This window comes from Macrobrachium rosenbergii, chromosome 10 (genome assembly GCF_040412425.1).
Source record: "Macrobrachium rosenbergii isolate ZJJX-2024 chromosome 10, ASM4041242v1, whole genome shotgun sequence".
In the NCBI taxonomy this organism is placed as follows: domain Eukaryota; kingdom Metazoa; phylum Arthropoda; class Malacostraca; order Decapoda; family Palaemonidae; genus Macrobrachium; species Macrobrachium rosenbergii.
Window position 1 is genome coordinate 17,752,553 of NC_089750.1, and position 19,998 is coordinate 17,772,550.

General features: G+C 34.2%; 1 protein-coding gene across 2 annotated transcripts in view; it reads right to left on the reverse strand.

The window, feature by feature from the left end:
- The window catches only part of LOC136842519 (protein unc-13 homolog 4B-like), a 43,485-nt gene extending 29,077 nt beyond the window's left edge, over positions 1-14,408 (reverse strand). Inside the window, exons 1-2 of one of the 2 annotated variants that reach the window (XM_067109924.1) lie at positions 14,053-14,408; positions 5,190-5,338 (exon numbers count right to left, since the gene is read on the reverse strand). In XM_067109924.1, coding sequence (XP_066966025.1) covers positions 5,190-5,338; positions 14,053-14,113 — 210 coding nt within the window. In that variant the 5' untranslated portion in view covers positions 14,114-14,408. Of the gene's footprint in view, positions 1-5,189; positions 5,339-9,665; positions 10,182-14,052 lie in introns of those variants that run through there. The other variant, XM_067109923.1, reaches the window with a different exon arrangement.
- Positions 14,409-19,998: the final 5,590 nt, after the last annotated feature.

A 19,998-nucleotide genomic window follows, 5' to 3' on the forward strand; every position in this document is an offset into this window, starting at 1 on the left:
ATACAACTGGCAACGAGAGAGTTCTATATTTATTGAGAGAGAGAGAGAGAGAGAGAGAGAGAGAGAGAGAGAGAGAGAGAGAGAGAGAGGTGTTGTTAGTGCTTGTGTTTGCAGCCTTGAATAAACTTGCTTTTATAGACTCAACATTGATAGTCCGTAAAAAAAAAATAAAAAATACAATGTCCTCGACCTATATAACTTCAATTTAGGGTAAAGCAACTAAAGAACTTTCTATTGAGAAAAAAAAAGTTGGAAGCATATTGATTGTTGAATTAACCTGGATAATTCATACAGTACCTACTGCTCTATCTCTCTCCGTCTTTCAGGATGGTGAAAAGGTAGTTTAAAATTTACTTTACATTTAGAATTTCTCTTCTGTATATTATCTCTCGCTGGTGAAGATAATTGAATATGTTCAGATACGTTAATGTGTCATGGTAATGTTAACTGATTCTCAATAGGATATAACATGTTTTGACATCATATTAACATTTTCTGTGAGAGAGAGAGCAAGAGAGAGAGAGAGAGAGAGAGTCTTTGAGATGCTTGCTTGTGTGGTTTAATGTGTTTTCCTTTGTTTAAAGACAACATTTTAAAAGCTTTTGAGTGTCGAGAAATTTGTTAATGTTATTCTCCTTATGATAAAGACGACGGTTATGCTGCAATTTTTACTTAACAAGAATTACGAAAATTTCATGCAATTGTTAAGAAAATATAATGCTACAGGTAACCATAGGTAAGAAGTCATTCTCTCCATCAAAGTGATAGAAAAGATGAAGTAATATAAGGTAACGAGCCATAACGTTACGACATTGTCTAACAAGAATAAATGAAATGAGTTGAGAATATTTCATCACTGACATCAACAAACCAGGCAGATATCTTATAATATATTACAAAAATAGAGATGAGGAAACCTTTCCTGTCTGGTATTTCCTAAGGTTTGTAAAAACAACAGCAATTTCCCATTTCTGAATTAATTCATAAATAAAAAAAACAACAATTTCTCTGAATACGATGATATCTCTCCCGGAAATTCTTGACGAAGAACAATTTATTTGCAGATATAAGGGAAATTCATTTGCAATTTCAGTCTACATATTGCAATTTACAGAAAGGAAAGATGCAGTTCTGTAATTTCATAAACTGGAATATATGTTTTTAAAAATAAGCAAATTAAAGCAGACTTGCATTTGGAAGTTCAAGTGACTTTCTCCTGAATAAAAAAATATATATATAATTTTGGATTTTGTCGTTTTCATTATTAATATCACTACTTTTTTAATATGGAGATATGCCATGTAAACTGCTGAATCACCTTGGATGGCTGATACTGCATATCTATCTATTAGTCTATCTATCCATCTATCTGTTTGAAGTATTGGAAGTGCTGATTAGATTTAAGAAAAGATGCCAGTCTAATAAAGCCCAACTATTTTCGGATAAGTATCTTTATTGTTCATGAGCCTTTGTGCTGGTGTTAGAATGATTGAACTGCTGGGATGGCAAAGTTGCTAGTACGATTATGTCAATTTATTCTACCGGATTTGATCTAGTTATTTATGAACGTGTTTCCTTGTCTCGAATGAGAGAGAGAGAGAGAGAGAGAGAGAGAGAGAGAGAGAGAGAGAGAGAGAGAGAGAGAGAGAGAGAGAATGCTTTCACAGATATCCTGGAATCACAAGTTAGACATGGTGTTGTTACCGGGTAAAATTCCCCACGTGTTTTTATAAGGAAACACATTCTACCAGTTTAGGCCAGGGATTAATTTTAGAAACTCTTCTTGCGCAGACGGGGAGAGAGAGAGAGAGAGAGAATATTCGCATAGGTATGTCGAAATCACAAGAGTTAGACATGGTGTAGTTCAAAGTAAAATCCCCACGTGTTTTTATAAGGAAACTCATTCTACCAGTTTAGGCCAGGGTTTAATTATAAAAACTCTTCTTGTGCAGACCGGAGAGAGAGAGAGAGAGAGAGAGAGAGAGAGAGAGAGAGAGAGAGAGAGAGAGAGAGAGAGAGAGAGAGCAGGAAGTGGGAATTTTCCTCTAGTGATGTGACTTCATGAAGGAACAATTAACTTGGTTTTGCTTTTTTCCCGGTTCATCTGAAATGTTTAAATGCTTTCCTCTTTCTGTTCAACAGGACAGAAAATGAATAAACGAATTTATTTTAATAAATGAATGTAATTTCCAACAACGATTATGGGCCACTCACAAAAGTCAGAAAAATCTGGATCTTGAAAACTGGCAGAGGAAATATGAATCTCAAACACTTAAGTGGAATAAATGCTTGTCTTGAAATTTTACTGTTTTATAATCTTGTCTGACGGAGACTAACAAATGCGGGTTTTAGCGATTTGTAAAAATAACTGTCAAGATTGACTGATCCAATAACAACATAAAACACTTCCAAACAAAAAAAAATTAATTCATTTTACTGTCACTATGTTTATGTCTTCAACAGAATAAACCACTTCTTATTTAACAAAATATAACTATACAGAAAAATAAAAGAGGTTTCCTGTGATAATACAGAAACACTCTATAAGTGTAAATTTTTTAGGGACCCCTCAAGAAAACGATTTCAAGATGAAAACGCGTGTCACAGTTACATGATGTTAATTCATTACATCAGATAAGAGGTTCATTTTAATACATAAAAATAAAAACAATTACATAGAACATGCAAGTTTTAGGACTTGTTCGAGTACGCTCTCTTGTGTTAATATAAAGGCATTGCATTTTTTTTTTTTTTTGCTCAAAAACTGAAAGTTACAGAATGGTGGACATGGAATTTTCTCACGGTTGTCTAATTTTTGCAACGTCATCCAATTTGCACAAACATGTATGTACTGTATATACATACATACATACATACATACATACATATATATATATATATATTATATATATATTGTATATATATATGTATATGTATATATACATATATATGTTTGTGTGTATGTATGTGTGTGTGTGCGCACACGTATGAATGTATGTATAGCTTGGCATGCATGAGTTTCAAAATGAAGAGCTTTATGTCTGGCTTCTTGTACGTATTAACGGAATAAAAAAACTCGAGTTGTATTGAAATTATCGTGTGATTTTTCAGCTGTGTATCATTGACTTTAGACTAGATTATTAGTGACATAATTTCTTGATATTTACTACATTCTAATAAAATATTTCGATATTACATTATTTTTCACCTCCTACACACACACACTGCACTGAAACCCCTTTCATTTGTCAGCTAGTAGCTTGTTAAGTTAATGATTTCCTGCTAATTAAAACCCTTGTCTTGCCACCCAACAGAAAAAGCACTTTACGGTATTCATGATTCGTATTGACGACGTAGGATCTAAGGCATGGATCGTACTTTGTGAGACATCCCGAGGTGCTACGATACCTTGGATTTATTTTGGGCAGGAGAGGTAGCATATGAGGAAGGTTTTAGGGTATATAAAGGAGAGTACTGTGGCGTTGCTTGTAAAGTTAAATGTTCTAAGAATCTTTTTCGCCCATAATGTATAAAGTGCTGAAAATTATTTTGTACATTCGCGCTTATATTCACTAAAAAAAACACAATCTTATTAAAAATGTATGGCAATAGTGGGTCATTTTCGTTTATACGAAACGAAATTAACATTTACTAATACAGAGGATGTGCAAGTTTTTTACAAACTATTCATCGTATGACAATACAGATTTTAACAAGACATGAAGCGTATTATATGATGAGCAGCTTATTTTTCGCCCCTTTTTGTTTATTTTCCGTTTTCATATCAAAGCAATTTTTTAAATTTTATTTTTCGGTGCCAACCTAATAATACTACATTCATAACTTCACACTGAGTATTCTTACTAATTTATTAACATTTTATCTTGATACGTCGTTATTATTCATAATTCCTATTCAGAACGTTAGCAGTTTGAGCTATATTTTTTGTATGCCAGTGACTGGCAAAACTTGTGCAGCCTAGTCATGCTAAGCCCACATAAACAAAGATATACATATATATATATATATATATATATATATATATATATATATATATATATATATATATATATAGATATATATATATATATATATATATATATATATATATATATATATATATATATATATATATATATATATATATATATATATATATATATATATATATAAATTAATCTTATTAGGTCCAAACACAGCCACATATTATCGTATTGATCAAACACGAACTCGCAAACACTTCGTGAAATCCAGGGAAGGGCAACGGGATTGGAGTTGATTAGATTAGTCTTCAGCATTTTACTTCTTTACTGCAATTCTCGAAATGCCTCACTTTTGGTGAGACGAGGAGATGACATCATGATGCGGGCATCCTGATGTACAGATTGGAAGAAATTATCTTATTAAAGTGTCCTTTAGACGGGTACCTTCCATACTTCTCCCACTTGTTCGTGCGCGAACCCTGACATCCGTCAGTGGTATTTCTGGGACCCTCCTCCGCACTTTTTTTTTTTTTAAGTTAGCATGCTGACACTGTCTTAATCGCCCCCACTCCAAGCGTGGGGAAGCTCCACCCTCTGGAGAATATTTGCAACCTTGAACCTTTTACCCACCTTTCAAGTTGTTACATATTGCAACTTAAAAGGGCGGTTAGGAATTAAAGGCTGATACCTTCTTCCTCTCATTTGCTTTTATCTTACGATGAATTACCGAGAAGTAAAACGACGTAATAAAATAGCGTCAGTTTTTAATGTCAGTATGTTTGACCCATTCGGGGTTCTAAAACAAGAGGTTGTTCTACAGAAATGATCACGATTTCGTCCTCCTCCTCCTCTCTCTCTCTCTCTCTCTCTCTCTCTCTCTCTCTCTCTCTCCCTTCACCTCGCATGCACACCCACACTTTCAGTCAGAGCGCCTTCTGTCTATCTTCGCAGAATGTAGGTCGTTAGTTCAGCCTTACTATGCCAGTACCTCTAATTATACCTGCGGCTATGGAGTAGAAGGTACCAGTAGAAACTATGTTTATTTCCTTTTCTCTTTTCTTTCTTGCTTTTCCTGCCAACTAATTTTCGCTTGAAACATAAGTATAAAACGGGTGGAGAGAGAGAGAGAGAGAGAGAGAGAGAGAGAGAGAGAGAGAGAGAGAGAGATTATACATCAAGACAATAATTAGTTAAGGATGGCATTACCTCATACTCCATGACGGGTGATGGTGGCTTAGGCTCTGAAATATTCAGAACGGCGTCTGTCAACTGAGTGACGTCATTCACAGCCTGTGATATGTAGAAAATACTTCCTTTTCGCTCTTCCGGGTCGAGGTCAGCTTCAGTGGAATAATCTAGAGAGAAAAAGATTGAGAAAGATCGTTACATAAATATTTTCTGATGAAGCCAAACAACTTGACTTGTGAAATTGATGGTTAGGTTTTCATGTGAGGGATGGAGTTAAAAATTCGACTCTCCAACAGGTACAAATATATATTCAAACTTTTTATACGCCACCATATCAATTTTAGCAATAATGTACACTGTTGTATGAAGCAGTGCATGGTTTATAAATCACTGTGACTATTTTAAAGCTATTTTAACAAAGGTAAGCAGAATATGCGCCTACTTTATTAAAAAAAAAAAAATAGTATGATCATACTCAAAACAAATTTTGCACTGATATTGGGACTACAACATAAATATTAAATATCAAAATTCAAACACTACAGTTTTATACAAAATTTCAAGGTATACACTATACATGTCCACTTATACACGAAGTGTATATACATTATGACACTGATTTACTGAGAATTTATGTATATTTCTGGAACTTATCGCTATAATAGTGAAATTTTTCCCGAGAGAAATAAGAAAAACATTGACAACGCTATACAGTTCTATGAATCTCCAGCCACCCACCAATTTATCTGAATTCGAAAGCAGAAGGGAATTCACTGCAATTTTTCGGTTTGTAAAGAGTTAGTTGAAATGAATGCTTTGATGAAATACGACAAGATTAATGAAAGGACACGTTACCGCATCCACACCTGCAATAATTTGAGGAAAGACTCAGTACCCTTGCTCAAAGGATATAACCTAAAGAAACGTGAATTGAACTGAATATAGAATTTAGGCCAAAGGTCAAGCATTGGGACCTATGAGGTCATTCAGCGCTGAAACGGAAATTGTCATTGGTTTGAAAGGTTAACAGGAGGAAAACTTCGCAGTTGCACTATGAATCAATTGTTAGGAGAGGGTGGAAAGTAAGATGGAAGAAAGAGAATGTGAAAGGAGGTACAGTAAAAGAAACAAAAGGGGTTGCAGCTAGTGGAAAAGAAAGACCTTTACGGTCCTTAAAAGTCACCTTAGGTCATTTCCCTCAGAAAGCCACTTGGATATTTCAGATCTGCAACCTGAATATCAGACTATAAAGCACTTCCGAATTATCTGAAGCATGCAGATAAAGAAGAATATCAATGAAGGTAGGTTGAAAAATATCGAAAAATTTACAACTAAGCACTGTAACGTGATTAAGTGACATAGGTAAAGGTAATTAAGGAGTATGCTTAGAAAATCCATAATCATTATGAAATGTTCAGTAAAATAAAACTCATTCTGATATCATAATTACTTATATATAAATATATATATATATACATATATATATATATATATATATATATATATATATATATATATATATATATATATATATATATATATATATATATATATATATATATATATATATATATATATATATATATATATATATATATATATATATATATATATATATATATCACACATTACCACAGGTGAAAAATAAGAGACAGGGTGTAGGTCTGACCGGTTTCGACTTTATTTCCCAACCTTCGTCAATGGTTTGGAAATAAAGTCGAAACCGGTCACGACCTACTCTTATTTTTCACGATAAATGAACCACGTACAAAAGTGATTACAATCCTCATATATATATATATATATTTATATATATATATATATATATATATATATATATATATATATATATATATATATATATATATTATATATATTTAATTATTTATTGATTTTCTTGAATATTCCTCTCACTCTTTCTGTTAAACCAAACAGGATCAAGGTGGATCAGCAGGTAGGAAAAGCCAACAAACAAAGTAAGCAATAATCACATTTATAGGAAGAGCGACATCAAAATAATATATTCTAATCTACCGTAAGACGTGACAATACTTCGTTAGGGAACTCTCCTTTGCAAGTTGCTTATAGCAGCTGATGAATAAAACACCTTAGACCAAATGGGTTACCGGTTACTCTGTGTTCCGAGCGATCTTATCTACACACTTTTATTTGTTTACCTATTTAAAAGTAATTATGATATCAGACTGAGTTTTATTTTACTCAACATTTTATAATACTTATGAATTGTCTAAGCATACTACTTAATTACCTTCACCCGTGTCACATGACCACGTTATAGCGATTTGTTGTTAATTTTCTTTTTTTATAGTTTTCAACCTACCTTCATTAATATTCTTCTTTATATATATATATATATATATATATATATATATATATATATATATATATATATATATATATATATATATATATATATATATATACATATATATACATATATATATATATATATATATATATATATATATATATATATATATATATATATATATATATATATATATATATATATATATATATATATATATATATATTGAGAGAGACAGACACAGACAGAGAGGGGAGAGAGAGAAACTTGGTGACTTTTGTATGCAGCTGAAGTATTTACATGTGGAAGCACCACAGACTAGAAAGTGTCTCGTCCTAGCAGAATAGGAAATTCTTCAGTGCGAGGCAGAACTTTATTTTGGAAAATGATCCTTATTTTTACTTACATTAAGAAAAACAAATAGAAGTTATTCTCAGAGTTGAGAGGAGTGTAACGTCAAGCCACTCTAAAACAAGTTACAACAGTTGCATGCATGCAAAACATTGTTAAAGGAGGTTTATAATTAGCGATTTTGGGATAAAGATAAGAAAATGGTGAAGGCTGGTTTTACACATGATCATGTGACGTCTTAGATTAATGATCAAAAAATAATTTGCCTATTCACCCTCTACTTAGAATACTAGCAATACTGCGTACCAATAATGACTAAGAGGAAACCCCGCGAAGCAGTTTTCCAGCATGTTCTGGCCGAGGTTGCATGAGTGACTATTACCAGTTTTTGCGCATGACCGTCGCTGGGACTTCCAGAAAGCCTTCAACAAGGTTTTATAAATTCCAGGCCTTGTAAAAATTTATTATATAAGTGTTTTCCGAAGCGACGAGTTGAGCGAATTTAGAAGTTTAGTCATCTCCAACTGGAACGTTTTCTGTTTTTGCCAATTAAAAAAAGGACAGGAGCACTTTAACTTCGGTATATACTTTGTGCTAAACAAAAACAAAAAATTATCCATTTACCTCTCCTGGCTCTTTCAGGTTGCTTGGTTCGAGAATAAAATCCCTGCAAGGCCTCTTATCCACATCAACGCCACTCCTTTCCTTATGGACCGTCATTGTGCAAGAGCCCATACTGGCATAAGGCCGGCTCGATCTGTACAAATCATCGACCTACAAATCATCGACCTTCCCTTGCTTCGTAAAATTAAATAAAGGGTGAATAATAATGATTATAATAAGAATATGAAGCTGAAAGGGGACCACTGACATCGAATATTAAACCGCCTGTATGAGTACTAAGCAATCCGGCATTGCAATTAGCAATCCAATGCGAAAAATGCTTCTTGTGGTCTTGGCGTAAACTTCGAACACGGTCAGCGGGATAATGATGTTAGGTTCATTAAACAGAAGATACAAAATAGTTAATGGGAAAAAAATCCAGGTTCTCCCTTTTAAAGTCGGTCATTTACTTCTACCGCATAGCAACCACATAGCAAGGAAACTCTTGAACGCTAGTGTATAATATGTCAACTACTTTTTGCCCACAAGTGAAAATCAGATGAGAAAAACGGTTCTTATGGTCTTCAGGCAAACCTCGATCCTAGACATCCAAGAGACGACAGGCTTAGTATACAGGACAAGGCGAAAGCTGACTCCCCTTCGTTTCGTAAGTCGTCCTCGTACACATGATTCTGTTAATTCAATTTGTCATAATGGGAAAATAATGCCGGCGATTTCCTTATATGAATAAATGTTATAACGAAGTTTAAGCAGTGTTACCTACGGTCGACGACCTTCATGTAGTAGCGGTAGTATGCATCTAGATTGTGTGAATTGTATTTGTATATTCTGAGCTGAAATAAAGGATATTATTATTATTATTATTATTATTATTATTATTATTATTATTATTATTATTATTATTATTATTATTATTATTATTATGGGAAAATGGTGCAGATTAATCGTGTTAATGATGCTGATGTGTTTTCGTTGACTGCCTCGCGAGCTACTTGGGATTTTAGTTCAAGGCCGCCATGCTATAATTTCAAAGAGAGAGAGAGAGAGAGAGAGAGAGAGAGAGAGAGAGAGAGAGAGGGGAAGTTTCAAGGAGTCGAAGCAAAAAGTTTTCCAAGCCTGATTTTCAAGAGCAGTGATTGAAACTTCGCATTAATGTAATCAATCAATGTAGCAAGTATTGGAACACTAACCTTGCGGCAAGTTAAGACCAGGAGGTAGATTAACGAAACAGAAATTAGCTTTTTCTATTTTTTCTCCAATCCACCAGTTCATTGGCTGGCCCATTTATGCACATACATAGTCAAGATGGAGATCATATGATGCTAGAGATGAAAATAAATGCCATTCCCGTCTACTTCTTTTGTTTGGGAGCGGTACTCAGGGATTGTCTTTGTTCGACTTATAGAAATGCCACTTCTATTCTACGTATGATAATAATGATAGATTAAGGACGTACTTTCACGATACAAATCTAGCTTAATTCACTGTCTCCACCAAAACGGTTCCGAAGAATTTGGAAGCATAAAGCCTAATAGATTTTTCATACGAAAGCAAACGCACGATCCAGATGTCCAAACTCTTCTGCAGATAAACCAGACTCCCAGTAAGAATGTCGATGGCTCCCTCTGGCGACACTAACACGATTGCAGATTGGAGACACTTCACAAATATGACACCTCAACTAACTCGGCGGTTTAACCCAGACCTTCTCAGGCCTTGAGGCGCGCAGTTGATTCTAACTCTTTAAAGCGAAAGCTGGCGCCTTATTACGCCCACTTCAGGAACCTTTCGTATGACTGGTGGTTTATACTAGTTCTAGCCAACACTAGGCGGTTCTTTCTAGCTGGATATGACTTTTCTAAGGAGGCAATCACTAGCACGTTTTTGAAGCACATCTAGAATAATGTTGAACATTTAAGAGTGAGGCTAACAGCTAGCATTATACGAATTATACTTTCATGATGGTGACCATTATAGTTCAAATATTATGATTATCTTTTTGCACTTTAACTCGGCTAATACTATATCTGAAACTTCATTATCTCCAATATTTACGTACGGAGCGATAGTTAATACCTAATGCAAGACTCCGGATCCCTAAGTTTTTTACTGGCGCCATATGCGAGAAATTTGTTACGGTGTCTGGTCGAAAGGGTCATAGAGTAACCTGAGCTTAACGATTAGTTTCTACACAAATTATGCCGAGATTTTTCCTGTGACCTTGATTCAGATCACACCCTTCTCACAAGCGAAGAATAAAAAATATCAAAAGAAGTAACAAACAATTTAGAATATGAGAGAGTAATTTACGCTTATCAAAGGTCCTATGATTATACATCAGGTTCACCGACTTTGTTTATGAAAACGGGAATCATATTTTTGCAGTATCTCAGGTTTGTGAAATTTAGACAATATTCGCATAATGGAAGAATTGTGTTAGATTAATTTCTAAATAACTTTATTTTTTATTTTACTTCTCCTGCAGAAATCAGAACTCGAGATTTTTACGTTAAAAACCTGAATATGCTTTCCCATACAAGTAAATAATACAAACCTATTTTGGCACAGGTAAAAAATACCCCGTTATGTTTTATGTGCAATTATTCCTAACCCTTAGCTAAAATGTTTTTATATCTCAGCCATCAGAATCTTTATACTTTAGATGAAAATATTTTCCTATTCCTTGTTAAAAAAATCCTTATGTTAGTTATAACAGTGTGCCCTTCCCTAAAAACAACATATCTTTTTACCTTGACAATTTAAATTTTTATGAATTATTTAAGGTGTGTTTCCCCTGACTATAGAGATCTTAGTACCTTCGCTCTCTCTTCAGTTCTTTGGATAAAAAGTTTTAATGCCTTAAGCAAATTACCTTTACATTTTGGTGAAAAAAATTTAAACCTGGCCTAACAATGTTTATAAGCCTTGGCTATATGAATAAACAACATCAGAAAAGTTTCTTTCATGGTCAGAACATCCAGTACTTATGTGCATAAACATGAAAAAATGTTAACAATCCATTTCAGAAATCATCTGACTTGTTATCTGATTCCATCCAAGTTCTGATGGTAGACCTGATTCCAGGTGTCACTATCAGGCCTCCTGCAGTTTGTAGAAAGTTTTCACACCTTACCAGGCTTACGGGTCGGCCTATGGTAATGGCCCAGGCTCACCGGACCCCAAGCTATGGGCAGTGACCGCCTATGGCCCTGAGGCTATGATGGAACCTTTGCGCACAGGCTGGGTCGGCTGTCTAACGGAGGGCCTGCTCTGCCCCTCGCTAACCCCCTTTAACATTTCAAAGTGTCTCTCCGTTTCACGCCATTTCAGTTCAATGACGTCACAAAAACTGCGCAAAAAAGTTAATGTTAACGGTTTCAGTTTTTTTATTCACAATCAGATTCTACAGTAATATATATATATATATATATATATATATATATATATATATATATATATATATATATATATATATATATATATATATATATATATATATATATATATATATATATATATATATATATATATATATATATATATATATATATATATATACGTACACCTTGCCCAAAAACGTACCTTTATCCCTTCACCGAAACAAAATATCCAAATACCTAAACCAAACATACAATAATAACTTTACTAAAACTATATTTATGTCTTAGCAATAAAGCAAAACCGTCACCTTTGTTGCAGGGGGGGGGGGAGAACGGAGCAGACGTCTGCGCATAACGGGACCTGCTTGAACGAGCTAAACCTCGAGGCAACACCATCGACTTTGGGATCTTTTCAAGGTCTGAGAATTCTACTGCAACAGTAAAAGAACTGAAATATTGCTTTTAACATAAAATAAAAAAAAAATATTTCTTGTTTTTTATGACTTCATCATTATGATAACAATCAGCCTGTAAGTAGATATAATAAAATCTTTATTATATCACTCACATTACCTTGAGTACGTCAGCGAACTGATTATTCAGTCTTGAAACGACGTTACACGATGTATTTTCAAAGATATGGCCTAACCTTCAAACTAATAAAAATGCAGTGGAGGGGGATATTAAAAAAAACGACACTGGGAGAAAAAAAACTGCAATAGAAACACAAATGTCAGAACATTTCTTTGAATGTGACGATTAAAAAAAAAAATATGGAAATATACTTATAACATGACTCTCGGTCCAAAATGAATCAATCATTTCCTAAACAATAAACGACTGTGGTAATAATTAAATACATACCGAAGAACAAATAAAGAATCAGTTATAAAATTGAACTTAATTATTATTCCTGTCATCTATTACCCATCCCCTTTTAAGTTTATAGAAAAAAAGTAACGGTACATTTAATTTGACCACGATGCACTGCGAGCCAGTGTACAAATAGCTGTTGTGGTTTTCTGCGGAGGTTTTGTTATCGGGGGCGATGTCGATGACGCAGCCTCCCCTGCCGTGACGTCACTCCGTACGTGACGTCATAAATGTGTGACTGGTGACGTCACATAGGGATGATTCGCTCTGCCCACATGAATCCGTTCATTTTCTTTTTATTTTGGTAGACCAGTGAGGTGTTTTATATATGCATATATACATATGTATATACATACATATATATACATATTTATGTGTGTGTGTGTGCGAGCGTGTAAGTGTGTATGTGCGTAAACGAACTCCAATATTTATGCATACCTATTCTACAAAGACCAATAACTATAACAACAATAATAGGTGAAAGATCATTCAGTGGTATTTTTATTCCTATGAGTCAGCGGCTAATCTGTTTTCCTAGAACCGCGTGGGATTTTCGCCCTGCATGACCTCGTAACCGGACAAGAAAAGTAGGAAAGGAAATACTCTACTGAGATAACACTGTTTATTTACATTGTACCTGACTGTCTTCACGCAAAGACGTAAATAAAAATTATGAATAGCAGCAATAAGTAACACTAAACCAAATCGAGTATGCGATAGCTAATTCTCCGAATTCTTTTACATATCTTTATGACGCTCACTTCCCGTTGTTGAATAGCTCTCGGGATCACTTTCCAGGTATTCGCATGAAATTAATTTATCGTGCTTTGTCGTCTATGCCTGTCAGCAAGCATTGTAGGGCTTCTCAACAGCGTGAAAGAAACTTTTACCGAGACGGACAATTTGATTTCCACATGAAAGTCAGAGTCATTTTCATACCACCGCTTGGTACCAGGGGCAAATCTTGTTGAAAGCTGTGCATATCCAGCCGCAGAAACGATAGAATTATATATAAGTAAGGGACCAGCTCTATGGTTCGAATGGGGGCTGATAACCAGAGAGAAAGTAAGAACAGATTCAAGAAAGTAATTAAAAATAATTCCTTCAAACCAGACATGAATAAAGATGTAAAGCACAAGATAAATCTCTCAAACCAGGGGAAGAGAAGTCCAGGACGGATATCGGAATGCAAGTACAAAAAAACCTTCTGGCCAGAAACAAAGAAAAAGAGCAAATCTAAGAGCTACCTTCGGTAAATACACCAGAATGATAATGACAGCATATTTCTAATGAATTATAATACCCGATCTTCAGGAGTACTTACCATTTTGCTGGTGTTTCATGGTAGAGAAGGCATTTGCAATGAGGCTTATCTGAGAGGACATAATTTATTGATTATATAAGTGATGTGTCCAAAAACCAAACCACGGTGCCTAGTCTGTATTCACCGAGAGCACTTCTTACACACTGCAATAAAACTGTGGCGCAGTTATTTATCTATAAATACAAATTGGTATTAAATTCAACGTTCGTTCTTCTGAGAGTCAACACGATTAGCTATGCTAGCGACGTTACACCAGCAAACTCCAGTGCTCTACTGAAGGCGTGCTGTATCATATAGTGGGGTCCTTCAAGACTGTCTGACCCAAACATGAGCCTGTGTAGGTAAGAGAAGGTAACTTCTGGGACCGATCCGGGGAAGAGTTGCCACGTTGCAGTATACGACTATTTATGTACCATGCTTTTACGTCTCCGGTGTCTCGTCATTTCCTTCATTAATTTCTTTGTTTGAACAAAGAGTTAAAATATTACGAAGTTTATGATGTATCCCGTACTTTGTACACATGCATGCATTAAAATGTGACGTGTAGATTTGACGAGTTTTTAGATTACTCATCGTATGTCATTAAAAAAATATAATTGTTAGGTTATAATTATAACTTCGCTGGCAAAGACCTTGCATCTCTAATGGCAAATGGTATAACCGCTATAAAAAGCATGAGAAAAAGTGTAATTTCAGCGATAATAAGCATTATGGTTGGTCGTACGAATGTTGCCTTACGCCGTCTTAATTTCTGGTTTTACCAACTTCAGCCTGGTTATCAAGAACTATGGACGTAGACGAAACAGCTTTATGCAATCAGTATATGAAGTACCACAGTACATAATCGCACAGCATTTTCACTTGTAGTTAAATATAATATCTCACTGATCTAAAGTTTATCTGTGCCATGGTGATTCCCCACCTTGGTTCGCCTACCATGAAACAATCAAGGATATTTTTGACACGTCAAAAAGTAATACATGCATCATAGTAATAACATCCCTTCAGCGGAAATATATGATTAAGGGATACAGCAAAAATTATAGTAAAAAATATCGTAACAGTGCTCATCCTCTTTGCTGGAGGGGAGAATTAGGCAAACTGGCAACATCCTCGGGTAACGAGCTACCTCAAGGTGACTTAGAGGGGTGCCTGCTTCTTCACAACTGCACCGTTCTCTTCACTCAACAACACCGTAAGTTCTCGTTTTATCAACGGGTTTAAGGCGATATTATTTCCATGTCAATTATATTTTACCAGTCTTTAGTATCCTTGAAGTCTTCATTTTATTATTATTATTATTATTATTATTATTATTATTATTAATTAACATGATGACGTCAATGACCCCCAAGGTGCCCTGGAGCTGAAACGTTTTCATACTGGGAAAATTTGTCTGCATCGTTTTCATCAGATTTCTTTGCCTGTATCCAGGTCCTTGTCTGTTCGTCGCATGGTATCTGGCGTCCTCGGCATCGCAAGCAAAAGAATTAATATTTAAACATTCTGTAACTATATTTATCCATACAGTTGATGTTTATGATATGTAAAATGTCAACACTCATATGTGCTCGGTTTTATGGCTTTTTAAAGAAGAAAGTTTTTTTTATGAGAACAGGTAACAATCAAGATGGCTAGCGAATCAGAACGAATGACATGGTTTTTAACTCACCTAGCGTGTAGTGAGAAAGAAACTGAGCGTTGAATTTGTCGTGTATTTTAAATGATGAACGTTGATGCTCTGTCACTGTCCAAAGTTGAAAACGAAATTACTTCAGTACAATATATTTCCATAATAATAGGAGATATATAAAATTTACAAGCGCATGTATATATATATATATATATATATATATATATATATATATATATATATATATATATATATATATATATATATATATATATATATATATATATATATATATATATATATATATATATATATATATATATATATATATATATATATATATATATATATATATATATATAGTATATATATATACATATACAGTATATATATATGTATATATATATATATATATATATATATATATATATATATATATATATATATATATATGTGTGTGTGTGTGTGTGTGTGTGTGTGTGTGTGTGTGTGTGTGTGTGTGTGTGTGCGTGTGTTTGTGTGTGTGTATAGTCATATACTTGATGCAAACATTTACATCTAGAATATATATATATATATTTATATATATATATATATATATATATATATATATATATATATATATATATATATATATATATATATATATACACACACATCACACACACACACACACACACACACACACACATATATATATATATATATATATATATATATATATATATATATATATATATATATATGAGTGTGTGTTCTAGAGGTAAATGTTTCCATCAAGTATAGGAGGATATACTGTACGTGAGAAAAGAAAAAGACCGTATTTAATTCCGAAATGTATTAAAATTAGGAATATCACGAAATATAGTTTCACAGTTTGTTGGAAATCACCTTTATCGATACCCTGCATTCATATCATTAGTTGTCACAAAACTTTAGTAAAGAATGGAATGATGAGGAACTCACTTTAAGCGTCTCAAGTAAGCGTTCCCTAGAGCGAAGGGACGGTGAGTATAATAATATATTTTGCGAGTAACTGCATGCTTATGAAAACCGGACCCCGTCACTGAAAAAAGTGGTTTATAAAACGAACCCGATTTTCTTTCGTCCCCCCAGTGACAGGCTAAGAAAAACGTAAACAAGAACAAGCAAGTAAAAAAATGCGCCAAAGTTTCTTCAGCGCAATCGAGTTTCCTGTACGGCGTATAACGCTGTATGAAACTCTCAGCCACGGCCATGAAACTCTCAGCCGCGTCCCATGAAACTTTCAGCCATGGATCGGCGGTGGCATGTGTTGTTGGCACCTATGGCGGTGCCAGACGCACGATCATGGCTAACTTTAACCTTAAATAAAATAAATACTACTAAGGCTAGAGGGCTGCAATTTGGTATGTTTGATGTTTGGAGGGTGGATGATGAACATACCAATTTTTAGCCCTCTAGCCTCAGTGGTCTTTAAGATCTGAGGGAGTACAGAAAAACTGCGGACAGACAGACAAATATCCATCTCAATAGTCTTCTTTTACAGACAACTAAAAGGTGTAGGGTTGGCATCAAGGAACTTTTCAGCACTTTAAGACGAAAGATATTTTTTAAAAAGATCATATTTCCTCTTATGCAAAAAATACCATACTTCTCTTATTGTTTGCTAGATCAAATATTAATATAAAAATTATACAGAAATTATCAAAGTAATTCACTGAAAAGTCGGAAACTCGTTCTCAGAAAATTTAATACGAGGTAGACTTTAAAGTCAATGCAAAACCTTTCGTTGCTAAACCTAACCTTAGCATCTTTTTATATTCTGATAGTGTGCCTGCATTTATAAGTCTGTTTACAGTGCACCACTGAAAGTAAATAACTGGTGGAAATGAATAACCACTTGAAAATAATATAACCCAAAGAAATTAAGACACTATGTAAGCATCCCCTCACCTTACTGCATTGCTTTCTTACTTTTATTTCCTGTTTATTCCATTTGGTGTCTTTTTTTTTTTTATTAATTTTTCCTTTATTAGGAAAGAAAATTATGTTGAATTATCGGAACTTGAAATTCCCGGCATAATTCTCTTCAAGGAAAAACCTAAAATATGTGAGAAAAACGAAAATGAAATAAGAAGACTGTAACTGATGAAAGAGTTAAAAAAAGAAAAAGAGCTATTCAGATTCATATACCCAGAGTAAAAGTGTAAGTAAAATAAAAGAAAAAAAGAATCTGGTACGGGTGACCTATCCAAACGAAGATAAAAAGCAGTTTAATAATACTCAGACGAGTTTAACTTAAGATACAACACCATTCTAATCACTTGGAAGTGTGAGCGAACTTCGACTTCGTTGTTTGGTGAACAGTTTTTTCCTTGAAAGTTGGGCAGTTGTAACGACACATTTCCCCCAGTGGACGTGAACGAGAATCCGTGACTCCCCTGAGTACGTTTCATAGTAGGAAAAAAAAAAGTCTTAAACATATCGTAATAATTAATGCAGTTCACAACCAAACCCTTTAATCTGCCTGTCTCTCAAAATGAATCTCTTCGTATTTTTCCTGTGTTCTTTCTTCCAAGTGGACCTAGAACATGTCACAATATACGGTGTTAATTTATCGCGCATATTACAACAGGTTGAGTTCATATCAACGACTTACTGGTATTCTTAACCGATGTTTCATACGAATGTCCAGTACTTGTCTAGGATCATTCTTCACTTACGATCGTTGATTTGTTTCAGATGTGTTGTGTGAGTGTCCAAAGTATGACCAACAGCGACTGTCAACTTTTGGAAATAAATCAATGATTGGAATTTTGTCAGAATCATTTACATTTTCAGTCGTTCGGATTTGGTTGTTCATGAGGAACTATGGTTTAATTAATAAAATATAAAAATAAGTAAATAATAAAAGCACGAAAATCCTTATAACATTTCTCGAATTTAAATTTAAATTTAAAAAAAAATATTACTTATTATGAATTTTAATATACACTTTTTAGTGTGGCACCGTGAGTAAATGCATTTATTGTGTGAATGTGTCATAGTATGAGAACGTGTGCCCATGTGGTTTTTCATTCTAATCCTTCGGGCCAGCCCTATGAGAGCTGAAAGTCAGCTCAGTGATCTGGTGAAACTACTTTAATACTCATACTCAACCTACTTTTGATATGGACGGGATCAGTTGCCAAAGTGTGTTTCAGGGCACGTTTTACTGTAGTTTGGACGCACCATAAAGCAAGGACCTTTCCTACAATTGGAGATTACCCTGAAGTTATATAAAAAAAAGTCATCTTTGTTTCTTTAATCTATGCTACCTCAGAAACACCAAATTACCCAAGAAATATTTGAGTAATGACTTCCCTTAGAGATACGGGAAAACGAAACAGGATGTCAAGTTGCAGTCACAGCTCCCAGCGCCGCACTTATAGTCATTCTTGTCACATCCCCGTCAGGATTTGAGTCATGTATAAATAAAATTTACATATTCAGTTTCATCCTCGCTGTCTACGTTGGACTCTCACGGTTCGAATGGAAAGCTTTAGGTGAATAATGTCGATTCAACTTCGTTTCTTTCCCGACGCTCTTGTGTTACGAGATTGCGTTGTTATCTTTGGTAGACTCCTTCAGCATAGAAGAAAAGAGAGAGAGGAGAATGGGGGGACAGAATGGGAGAGAGAGAGAGAGAGAGAGAGAGAGAGAGAGAGAGAGAGAGAGAGAATGTTGCGGCTTAGAGCAAGAGGTGACCCAGATCAAATCAGAGATACCTCTGTTGACATCCGTAAACAACTGAACGATGGACAGTTAAACACTATATATCAACACTAGCATTATTCAGAAATGAGTAGTTTATTTAAAGATTAGATAACCTACTCCGTTCTTAATTCTTACTAATATATTATATATATATATATATATATATATATATATATATATATATATATATATATATATATATATATATAGGCATGAATCATATAAAATACGGAATATGATGAATATATAAATAAAGATAAAATCGGAACGTGATGAATATATAAATAAAGATAAAATCCAGGAAACGGAAACACTGGAGTGCTGCATGAGGCCTTTCGACACTAGTCCTTTACTTAGCAGACTGAAGAAATATAAAAGTATGTTTACAAAGAAAGCTCATATAAATGACAGATGGGGATTATAAAGGAAACATATGTACCTGGAATCCAACACAATTGAAGAATTAGTAGAACTGCCAAAACAGGATTAAATATTTAAGAGGTTTTTACAAAGGATTAGGATCAACCGTTCAAGAGCAGGGACAGGACAATTAAAAGATTATACAGGTTCGTGAC